This window comes from Anopheles aquasalis, chromosome 2 (genome assembly GCF_943734665.1).
Source record: "Anopheles aquasalis chromosome 2, idAnoAquaMG_Q_19, whole genome shotgun sequence".
Lineage (NCBI taxonomy): Eukaryota > Metazoa > Arthropoda > Insecta > Diptera > Culicidae > Anopheles > Anopheles aquasalis.
In genome coordinates, this window is record NC_064877.1 from 5,507,952 (window position 1) to 5,520,000 (window position 12,049).

The following is a 12,049-nucleotide window of genomic DNA, read 5'->3' on the forward strand; positions in this document are numbered from 1 at the left end:
ACTGGCGCCCGCAAATTTTATTATTACCCTTTTTTTGCGGGGAGCGGGGGGATGGGTTGGGGGTTTGATTCCACCCCAAAAAAAAATTAACCTCCACTCCACACGATGGCGATGGGAGGACGAGGCAGCAGCCACACAATTGGGCATGCAGATTTAACCCACGGTGGCCCACGGCCAATCATTTAATGGCACGGCTCCTCGACTCCCTGGCCTGGTTGGTGGGCGGGGATGCGAGGTACCAGAAGCACCACCGAAGCGCACCACACAACCCGCCCAGATCGTAATCGCATCAGACAACTAATCCTAATTGCAATCATACGCGCCAACCGCGCCGACCGACCGAGCGATCGCCGGCTGGCCAGCGCAAACCTGACCTGGAAAACCTGACCACCAGCAGCAGAAGCGGTGGCCACAACGGTCGCAGATGGTTGCTGACGCGGTCGGAGCGCTCTTTTCTTTCAACTGTAACACCATTCAACCCATCCGCCATCCGCAAAGCCCCGCAGAATAATTACCTCCGTCAGGAATCGGCAATAAAAAAAAGGTCGATCCAGCCAGCCATATGTGTGTGAGACAGACAGATTTGCGGTTCACCCGGGGTGAGGGCCCGCAGGATCGAGAAAATCTAATCGCTCACCCGGGCATGTGCGCGCTCGCGATGGCGGAATCGGATGCGTCCTGCCGCGTTTGGCGAAGGTTTGTTTTTTCTTTCTTTCTCCATTCATCTCCTATAAAGTCGCTTGGCGCTCTTTCTCTCTCCTTGTGTCTGTCTATTGCTGTGCAAACAACGAAAAACCGCAAAACAATTCACGCCACTGACCTAGAAACTGGCGCAAACGGCATGCGCGTCAGTGCACCGCGGGAACGCCACAAACGCCACAAACGCCAACCACCAACCGCGACCAACCGCGGGGATGGCAGGGCTGGCGATGGCTATTGATCTTTTCACCGGCGTTCCGGGCGACGTGCCTTCGGTGACATTGACAGTGCACCGTGCACCACGTGCATGCTGGCCGACTTGGAGTGGCACACATAGTTGCATCCGTGGAGCCCTCGCGATGGCCAGTGAGCATTTGGAAGCGACGCACAAATCGGATTCTATCATGCGAGCGACATCAGCGAGCGAGCGCGCGCGCTCGCTATCGCGATCGATCGCGAATTTATGGACCTTTTGGACCGCTTTGGAGGTTTGGTATTCCTTTTTTTCCCCCAGCATCGCTCTGTTGCGTTTGTAATCAATTGGCGGCACAATTACGCAGCATTAAACGGCTGCCAGTTTGCGCGCGCGAAGGCGCCACTTGGAGTGTGGGAACACTCCACAGCCAGCTTTCCGCCGAGTAATGGATAGTTATGGCGAGGGAATAGGTCGTTTGGAGAAAAGGTTCACTTCCTCTTTCAACCAAAATGCCATTTAAACGGAATTCCATATCGGATCTGATTAATTGATTGGGCATTTGTAGGTTATGTTGCCGGAAAGTCGCGCCACCTGACAGCGTCCAGTGTTAGAATTCTTGAATTCCGAATAGTTTAAGGCTGGAATTGTGTCAACAACAGCAACAAGAACATAGACATTCCGTTCTTCTTCTCTCTCTCCTCCTCTCGCAACTCAAACATCGACCGACAATCAGATGTTCTTCTGCTGTGCCTCAACAACACTGCTCACGCGATCAATAGCCATCCCTCGCAACGTAGCCCGTTGGTGGTCCAATCACCGCCGTTGCCTAGGCGACAGTTTTGCTCTCGTTCATCTCCAACTCCTACTCTGTTCGGAGCGGCCATCCAGTGCCTTCCAAGCGACCGGAGGAATGTTTGTCCGGTGCCTGGGGTCCCGGACAATTTATTGGCAAGCCCGATGGCGCTTCACCTTCCACCCTCCCGCACGCTGCTGGTGGTGATGATGCATTTGTGGACCATTCGTAGCGGATCGTTTGTTCGGGGCATGGTGCCGGCAAACCGGTGCCATTGTTGGGGTCGTCGGCGTGTCGGTTTCTAGAACACGTGTAACCAATCGGTTTGGCGAAATTAAAGGAGGACAAAAAACGAGCCATCGAGCGAAACGAGCCACCCCATCGTCATCCGCCTCATCGTCGTCGTCGTCGTCATCAGAACCGATTAGAGACTGGCTCGTAGCTGAAGACAAGCGAACGGGCGAGCGAGCGGTGGTCAGTGTCAGTTGAACATTGTAGGCATGGAACGCGAGCTCGAGTAACAACGGCATCACGGCGGGGTTTGCTTTGCCGCAACCATCATCTCGCCCACTCGGTCCTCGGTTCTCGGTCCGGTCCGTAATGAGCAAGGAAAATTGCTCCAACACAACACCACCTCATAGACCGATACACGTGTGTCGGTTTCCGAAGCAAGATGCGTTGGAAGGACAATGGAACCAAGAGGAACCCGGTGTCGGTGTCGGTGTCGGTCGGTCGGAGCATAGTCGGCAAGCATGCTAATAGCTGACACGGATTGGAAACCTGGGGAAAGAATAGCTTGGCCGTCGCCTCGCAAGGCGGACGATGGGTCGTGAATAATATATGAACATAGGTTCCTGGATTGTGGTCTTGAAAGGAGGGAGGGGGGGAGGGGAGCGTAGGAGGCCAAGTGTCTCCACCGATCGGCCAATGCTGGTGTCAATTACCCGCGGGGAACACTTGCGGCAAGCCCTTCAATGGGCGGGGGTGGGGACGGGGGTGATGTCGGTATGCGGAATTCGTCGTGCTTCGCTGGAGAGACGCGAACACGAACACGGAAGTAGAACACAGAATCTGATGCTCTGGGAGTGGCATTCGTTATCGATCGCAGCTCGGTTGCAGACAATTCTGCAAGATGCTTATTGATAATTGTACAATCCACTGAACTGCCAGAGAATCACTTGGATAAGAATGAATATTTGATGACAAATGCGTCATCTTTAAGGCTACTGAGGCTGGGGCATCTTGTGAGAGGATAACATATTTGTCACCATTCGTTCCCCTCAATCACGGCACGACATTTACATATTCGCCACCAGGCAACAACCTGCCAACAGGAACAGCAACGCCGTCGCCAAAATCATCGCGCCACAATCGCAACTCTAATGAACGGCGCTCGCGGATAAACCTAGCGGTACCTAGCGACCGGTGGTCGGTGCTTGTTATCCTGCCATCCCCCCGGCGCCCAAAAAGCACCCCCCCCCCCCCCCCCCCCCCGAAAGCTCACCCATCGGTGGACTGGAGGCAAGAGAGACCCTCTCCAATTAATTATGCACGACAATTTACATCGCTTTTGCCGAGCTCCTCCGCGGGAGAAAGCATCGTATTGGCGAGGAGGGGGGGGGGGGGGGAATTTTCGGGCGATCTTGTCGACGATCATTAGTCATTCTTCAATCAGGTCTCTGATTAGACGAAGATCAGCACCACCGGCAGACCGGTCGGCTGTGTGCTCCGGGGCTTCTCTGGGGGTTCTCCGGTTTCAGAGTCCCCCTGCAGTCCGCCGGCCAGGTGAGAGAAGGTAGAAGCTAAAGCAAATCCACGCCAAAGGGGGCGCTTGCCGTGGCACCGATGCCCATTTTTACGGTCAATGGTGAGATTAATTTACTCTCGCGGCGTAAGCAGAGCCGTTAGCCGTCGTCGGCGAGTCATTGTGGTGTTTGCGATCAGGGGGAGCGCTAGAGGGGAGGGGAGGGGAGGAGAGGGGGTGGACTACTTCTGCTAAGGGGAAGGTGCTAAACACACGTGTTCGCAGGACTCCAATGATCGTTTACGAAGCTGTTAATAGTAATAATATGAGCGCATTTGATTTTGTCAACGAGACAACCTGGAGACCTAATTCATTGGAACTAGGTTATGATAGTTAGCACGCTGGCATAGAAGGCAATGGTAAAGCTCCTTTAAGCTAGTTGTCGAAATTCACGGCAATTAAATTCAATTTACAGGACATTAAGTTGTCATTTACGTTGTATTTTCTGAGCAAACTAACAGCAGCGGAAGAATCGATGCAAAGAACCAATCAGTTAAAAGAAGAAAAAAATGGTTTGCACTTAATTTTGATTCACTGGAAATTTTGTGGCATTAAATTCAATCTAAATAGGTAAAACAGACCCAATACAATGTCTGTTATATTGAAAAACAAAGTGATACGCATGAATCACCAGAATCTTCAACTTTCAGCAAATTATCAAACAAATGAGGCATATTAAAAAACGGATCTATAATTGAAGGGAATAATGTAATTGATCAATTATAAGTGAGTCATCTTGTACAATCTGGTAGTAAATTTACGTGTTTTATCTACTTTATTCAAGGATACATTTGAAATAAAGAACGACGGAAAGATTCGCTTCAACAAAAAAAAAATATTGGGAAATAATAAACTACGATACACCAGACAAAGATTACAGAATACGATCTATCGCTAGCGACCAATAACATTTGAACTGACATGAAATTAAGCAAGACCACCCAGGGGATCTCTGCATTCGATAGCATCATTGGGAGCTCTACATGCCATCAGCGTAAAACCAGTAAGCGAAGCCCAGGCCAGGAAGGACAACACCTTTTAGTAACACGTTTGTAAGACAGACACACCCAACGGACGAGGGGCCACATCCGAATGTTGTTCCGCTGCTGCTTGTCGATCGGTTTTTCGGTGGAATCATAAATAATTCACCATCCTTACCATGGGCCTGGGCTCCATCGCCGCGTGACGTGTCGAGGTGAGAAATGATGACACCGCACCGCACCGCAGGATCGTCCATTCCACCGCTCACGCACGCCCTGCACGCAAAGGCCACGCGCGCCGAAACTGCATTCGAGCAAACCGTAGCAGCGTCGTCGGAGCATCGGAAAAGGCATCCGTTGGCAAGCGCGCCAACCTTCACGCTTGGCTTTTTTGAGCGGGATGTTACCACATGACCTACGACGACGACGACGCCGACGACGATGCCGACGAACGCTCCGCTTATTACTTCACCCTGTGGCCGAGCGCGCGCGGGTGCACGCCTTCACCGAACCGCCAGGTGCGTTGAGGTCCAACAACGAGACGAGTGAGCCTTCGAACCGATCGACGATGGGGAAATAGACGATGCGGGTGGTGGAGGTGGTGCACAGTATAACCTCCGCCAGCCCAAAAGGTTATTCACCGGGCCAAGGTCAATAGACTAATGCACTGATATCGGACCAGCAGAAGAAGAAGAAGAAGAAGAAGCAGTTGTACCTTTGTTTCTTCCTTCGTTTCTTCCTCTCGATGCTCGTCCCTTCGACACTGGCTGCTGGCTGTCCATCGAGCATGGAGGCCAAAGGGATGATTTGGGCAGAACGAAACGAAATCCAAATTGAGCTTAATCACTCCGCTACGAATCCTGTTTGCTCAGCACCGGCAGAGCGCAGCACAGCGCACTAAACGGACGATCCGTGGAAAAGGGGAACGAGGGAAGAATCGAGATCGTAACCTAGGTGCCGCGGTGTTCTGTGCGCTTCCTGCGGCCACGAACCCAAGTTTATGACGGGCGAAGGAGGCAATCTTCACTCCTCGGAGCCTATTTCTTCGGATTCTGCTGCTCATTATTCACGTCGTAAGCAGCAGCCACGAATGACGAACAATCGAAATTGAACAGCCGATTCCTTACCGGGAGACTCTCGGTTGGCCACTCCGATGGACCCCTGGTGGAATGTAATGTTTTCGGTTTCCATGTTCCGGAGCGCACAGGCGAACCGTATTGTAAATCCGTTTTTAATGTCTGAATCTTTCCTTTTTTCCAATTCCACCTCCGATCGATTCCAAATCATCGGCATCGATTCGAGCTTCGGTTCGATCCTCCGGAAGGGATGGCCAGCGGTCTCTGCCCCTTTTTTAAAGTCCCCAGCACCAACAGCAGCGGTGGCGACGACGACGGCGGTTACATAAACCCCCGGCTAGAAGGAGAAGAACAAGAAGGTAGAAAAGGGGATGGAAAATAAAAGATGAACGGCTCTAATAACCGGCGAAGATTAAATCGGATGGAACCGAAAAATCCTAACAAATGTCTGCGCATCCCTCCCTGGCCATCCCTGGTGCCAGTGGAAGGTGCTGTGAGCCTTTTTAGAGCCTGTGCGCTGTCTGTGGTCGCTGTGTTGCTTATCAAGGAGTCAATGTACCCTTTGCCACTTGCCTACTGACCAAGTTCCGTGACCTGTTCCGTCTCGGCGGGGTGTGCGCCACGGAGATGGCCTGCGAAGGAGATGGAGGCACAATATAAAAGCGAACTGACGATCAGGGCCAGAATCACACCCAGGACCCAAGGGCTCGGGGGTAATGAACGGCGTTTGAGCCGGCTTAGCGAGAGCGTACGTAGCACCGAGAGGGGGAACAGAAGCGTCAGCACTGTCAGAGGTAACGAAAGCTCGATAACAAATACAATCGAATCGAATCCAATCGATCTGCTTGTCTTTGTTTCGTTCGGTTGATCCGTCGATCGTTCGGTCTGTCGATGCAGGATACAAGAGTGACCTAAAGGAAGTGATGGAGCCCACAGTGATTGACAAATGTAGCGCAAATACAACTCAATCCTATGCTGGGCTACAAAAAGCACGGAACATCGAAACTCTTATACCACGAATGGAACAACTTTTTTTGAGTTTATTTCTTTTTTACCGAAATCCCAGAAACGAACGCTCCATTGTTTCCCAAAGTGAGCAGCCTTGTACCGCACTGGCCATAAAACGCGATGTTTCGGGGCCGCGATCGCGCCTCAAGCAGTGAAACAGGAATGTAAAGCATCCCTGTACCATGGCCGACCGACCGACCAGGAATTGGGGAGTAAAATAAAAACAATAATAATAAAGCCGGACGGACTGACCATCGTTGCCGACCAACCGAGCCGTTGCCATGGGAACACAACGCACACGATTCACCTATTAACACATTGCCCTACAGGTTCTCTTCTCCTTCGCCGAGGCCTTTTTGGGAGGTCAATCGCATTCGATTTGGGGTCCGGTTTGCCGCGCCGGGGGTTGTTCGCCCTATACACGCCGGGTTTCGATACGAAGTCCTTTCCCGAACCCCCCCGGCGCACTGGTGTGCGTAGATTCGTTGGATCGAGCTCTTCGATGTTGTGGGGTTTGGTTCGCGCCATTGTTTCGGAAACAGACGACGGTGGGTGCGTTGGGCGAATAAAATAAATTGATGATCCCCTAGGATCGGCCGCCTCGGAACCACATGGTGGGACAGTGATTATGCCTGGCGGCACCGAAGACGACCGCGTCGACGACGACGACGACATCGGATCCTCCGGAGGCCCCTTTATTGACGCGAGCGCGTACATGCGGGGCGAACCAAGTGATGGTCCAACACCAAACACGGGATGGGATGTTGGAAGGGAAATAAAAAAGTAATAAAATCGATGCGATACGCATCGACAAGGGAGCCGAACACCTGAAATCGAAATCAGTATTGGAACGATGCTCAATATCAGTTTGAGTTCGATGTTGTTATCTGCACCAAAGCAGCGCTGCTTTTTACGACCTAACGAACCAACGTTGGATAACGCTCAACGCCTCAACAATTGCGTCATTCTAGAAGATGAGACACGAGAACGGATTGAGCTTGGAGGAGGAGGAGGAGGAATTTAATGATTTCTTTAACTCTAAATCCCCATCTGCTTTCTGCTCCAGCTTCGGACATCTCCATGTTCCGTTGTTCTCGACCATCTTCATTTCGTGGCGTGTCCACATTTCAAACCCCATTAAACTGTCTGGGATCTGCTCCACTTACGTTCGCGTTATCACCAAGCACGCTCCAGGGCCAGGAACTCAACTCAACAAAGGCTGTCAGTCCCGCGAGTCCCCGTGAGCTTCTTGGCAGGTGAAGGTCTATTATCATGGCAGCATTCTTGGATAACGGGGGCGCACGGCACTGAATTCGGTGTTTTTGCCGTGGTCCGGGTCTAGCTTGATCCACATTCAACCTGATATGACAGCTATGCTACATATGCCTGACCGTCAACGCGATGCGACACTGATGCCCCTCGGACTCGGACCTCGGACGCGGACTAACGGTAATTGCGAGACGCCGTCACAGGCCGGTTGTGGTTTTGCACGCAAATTTGCCCCAATTTCAGCGGGTCTAAACTTCTATCGCTCCCATTTTCGTCACTCCCGGCACTCCCCAAGTGGCCTCGGCATGAGCCAGTGTCACAATAGCATCAGCGTCCTCCGCCACTTCGCCGTGACCGCAATCGCGCAACCGCTTCCCGAAAAATACTCCGTTGCTTCAGCAGCAGCGACCGGTGAGATCGATTATATTGACATTTTGACAGGTGATCTGGTGCCTGTGCGAGCGATTCGTGCGGTTGATCGCGTACCGCTGCATATTCTCGCTGTCTTGCTCCACATTGGACAAAGGCTTGGCCACAGCAAGGCCATTTTTGGGCAGCCCTGCGAACCGTGTACGTACTTCAGTCACAATCGATCTTTAAGTACTCCAGCTTCCTGCAACACACCCGGGCTGTTGCACCACTGAGGCTCAGTGGTGCCGCGGATTATTTCATCTCCAGAATGTAGCCGGTAGTGGTGCGTGATTCGTGATCGGAGTTCAAATCAATTATCATCAATCTCCGTCCTAAAGGGAGACGTCTCTCGAAGTCGATCGCACTTGGCACCGACGCTGAGCCTGGCAGCCGGGGGGCGCGTTGAAGAAGCCACGCTGGAACGCTATTTGGGTCACCTTTCCGACAGATCCTCGATGGACGGCACCTTTTATTCTTTTTCCCACTCCCCCTCCATTACCTGGCCCGCAATTTGTCTTTCTCCCCGATCATGTGTCCTACGCTATGGCGATTCGCATTTCTTTCAAAAAGCCAATCCACGGGGAGGAGGAGGGGATAAAGGCCAAAAACAGAACGGAACGGACCGGACCGGAATCAACGGACCATTGGCGGGCATGCGTGCACGCACAAACGATATGCAGGATTTATGAATCCAATTTTCTCGTTCGCTTTGTCGTTCGCTCGTTCCTTTCGCGGGGAGCAGGGGAAGGAAACCAGTTCGGCAAAATGATAATGGTGGTGCGTGGTGGTGCTGGCAGGTGAATTAGTGGTCACACCGTTGCAAACCGGGCCACTCTCCTGCTCTTCCTACCCTCTCTGTAATCGTAGAATACGCGGGCACGGGAATTGAGACACTGGGGACACTTTGTCGATCGCATGTCAACCAGTGCTGGCACGATTTGAATCAACATCCATTATATCCGTCCCTTAAACGGCTAAACACGGCAGAGAGTGATACGCGAAGAAAGTGGGTCCTCCAAAAGCAACACCGCCCAAAAAAAAAACCTTCACCACAATCTGCCTTCGCTATTACTTCAAATCGCCACCCAACGGCCGTGTTCCGGGAAGTGATCTTGAGAGATCACAGAGAGTACGCACGCACGCGAGGAGACACATTCCGATAGTTTTTGGCAGATTTGAGGGGCACCAGGCGGGAACACTTGAGAATTCTCGTGCCTTCGAGGCGCGCACGACAGATCTCCGATGAGTGGAATGGTTCCGACTAATCTAAGCCCCGCTTGACCTGGAATTCGATGGCACTTGCTGTGGTGGGCGGTTTTTTTTTTATTTGGCGCTGAAATCTGAGAACCTGCTTTAGCTAAAGTTATGCGAAAATGTTACTATAAATTGCCAAAAAATCATCATCCTTCCGAACAGATCTGTTGTCCGTCCTGCTAAGGCAAGGCTAGACAAGCGCCAACGTCAACATTCCACTGTACAAACTGTGCGGTCCAGAAAACCCGGTTTCATTAGCATTCGTTTTCAACGGCTGACCTACATCGGAATCGGTGGTCGTCGCCAACAGCCGGGACAAACCCTAAGCACACCTAATGGACGAGTAAACGCGTGACGCATAATTCTATGATGTCCGGGTTTTCGCTTGCCTAAGATTCGATTTTCAACGCCGTTCACAACACCACGGTTTGGGGTGGTGCGGTTCGCGGGGGTTCCTAAATGGCTTGCTCCCGAAACCAGAAGTGCTAATTCTCTTTCACTAACCATAAATCACACATACACTCACGACAGGGACAACGGAGGGACGGTGAGCTATAAAATCGCCAAACCGCTTTAGTCCCTTGTTCCTCTCCGACAACTATAGTTTGTGGGGTGCTGGTAAACGAGCGAATTGAAATCACAAGATTCAACGGGAACCATAAAATGGTAGCGAGGATGAGTCGAGAGCGTGAGCTGATTTTACTTTTCGCCGAAAAGCCAACCAGAAGGGTCAATAAATGCTGCTAATCCTTTCTTCCAGCATAGAAGCAGGTGCGTTGGTAAGTTACTGGAACACGAATCTACGTTAGAATGCCGTTTAGCGTTTAAAATTAAGTTAAGTAAAGTAACCGTAGCGCAATTCCTTGGTGAGTTGATATATTTTAAATGTTTTATGCAGATACAGATGCTGGTTTTCCGACAGGACCCCAACATCCCTCCTTTTATAAACTTTTCAACAACCATTTTAAAATTTATTAAGTAGCGTAGCGAAATGAAACGTGAAGCTGCAAACTTTGATTTTTTACATGATTTTATTTGGCGTTAAAACGATTCAAAATTAGTCCGCCGTTTGCGGCTGTTCGCTCGCTTGCGTGCACGGGTACAAGCTTGCTTGCAGCATGGTACGCAAGTGAGCTACTCACGGCTGCTCTACCGATAGCTACAGCAAGTAGTATACACCGCATAGCAATCATAAATCAATAATTTTGCTTATTACTTTGATTTATTCATATCCAAATAGCATGTGTATATAAACATATATTTGTGCTGTGTTGACAAACATAAAGCATGAAAATATTTAGGCGTTAGTGGTTTGAACGAAAGGTGCAAGAAGTATCGAAACTTCTTCGACTAAATGCATTTCTGGCGTGTGCGTTTGTGGTATAGCTGCGTCTTGCGACGACCATGCGATGAAGCTCATTCGCGAACCTTTAAAAGAGAGAAGGTTATCATTATCGGCCGATGATAGTACTTCTTCGCCAGCCAACATATCCTGTTTATTATAAAACTAGCTCAACAGTTCGTACAAAAAGCGTTCTACTTATTACAACATCCAACACGAAGCAGTACATAATAAATCATAACGTAAGGCCACTCGTTCCGCAAGGCACTAGAAGCACGATTCACATTTTAAAAATGTTCCAAAGCATAAAAAAAAACAATTTCTTGGAGATTGTTCTTAATTAACCCGTATTTACAGGACAACCCTCACGGAAGCACCTTCGACGAGCGAACAACGAACACTCGAACACGGATCACGAATAGTACCGCCGTACCTCGGTCAGCAGTTGCTCGATTGTGCTCTCGTCGATCGCTATGAATCGCTTCGAGTTCCGGCTAAAGTAGTAAATATCTCCGGTGTAGATATCGAACCAAAGAGCGTGAATGTGCAGATCGTGTGACTCGAGCCGGCGCTTCAGAAACCCGTACGAAGCGATGTTCTCGATCTGCTGCAACGTGTTCACCTGCGACAGTTTGTCCTCGATCGCGAAATTGTTCTCGGGATCAATGTAAGCCACGAACTTGCGCAACGGTGTCTCGGACGAGAAAATCAGCGGTTTATCCAGTCCGATCTGTCGCAGGTTTTGAAACTTGTCCAGACTAGTATTGGCATGCTCGCACAGCCAGGCCCTCAGTGGCGATATCCTACGGTTGTCCTTTAATGGGAAAAGAGACCATAAGCACTGGCAGACCGTTATCGTCGCAAGTCCTCCACTTACCAGCGATGCAAATTCGGGATCCTTCAACATGTACAGCAGATTCATTGCCTTGCAATCGCTGTGGCCACAAACGATGATGTGTTTGATGTTGTTGACCACGCAACCCAGCTCAAGGGCGGCCGGCTCGCAGCTAAAGTACTCATCCTGAAAGTGCTCGGCATGCGGAACAAGATTGCCAGCATTTCGCACCACAAACATATCCCCCACGTGTGTCTCGGTAAATCGCGTTGGAATCATGCGACTGTCCATGCAGGTGAAGAACACAGCTTTTGGCTACAAAGAAGAACAGCAGACAGAAGATTAAAATGACGCAGTGTCCTAAGTCCAACCACCCACCAGC

General features: G+C 50.7%; 1 protein-coding gene across 1 annotated transcript in view; it reads right to left on the reverse strand.

The window, feature by feature from the left end:
• Positions 1–10,839: 10,839 nt before the first annotated feature.
• LOC126573271 (beta carbonic anhydrase 1) overlaps positions 10,840–12,049 on the reverse strand; it is a 1,359-nt gene continuing 149 nt past the window's right edge. The window contains exons 2-3 of the mRNA XM_050233245.1: positions 11,710–11,982; positions 10,840–11,646 (exon numbers count right to left, since the gene is read on the reverse strand). Coding sequence (XP_050089202.1) covers positions 11,245–11,646; positions 11,710–11,982 — 675 coding nt within the window. The 3' untranslated portion in view covers positions 10,840–11,244. The remainder of the gene's footprint in view (positions 11,647–11,709; positions 11,983–12,049) is intronic.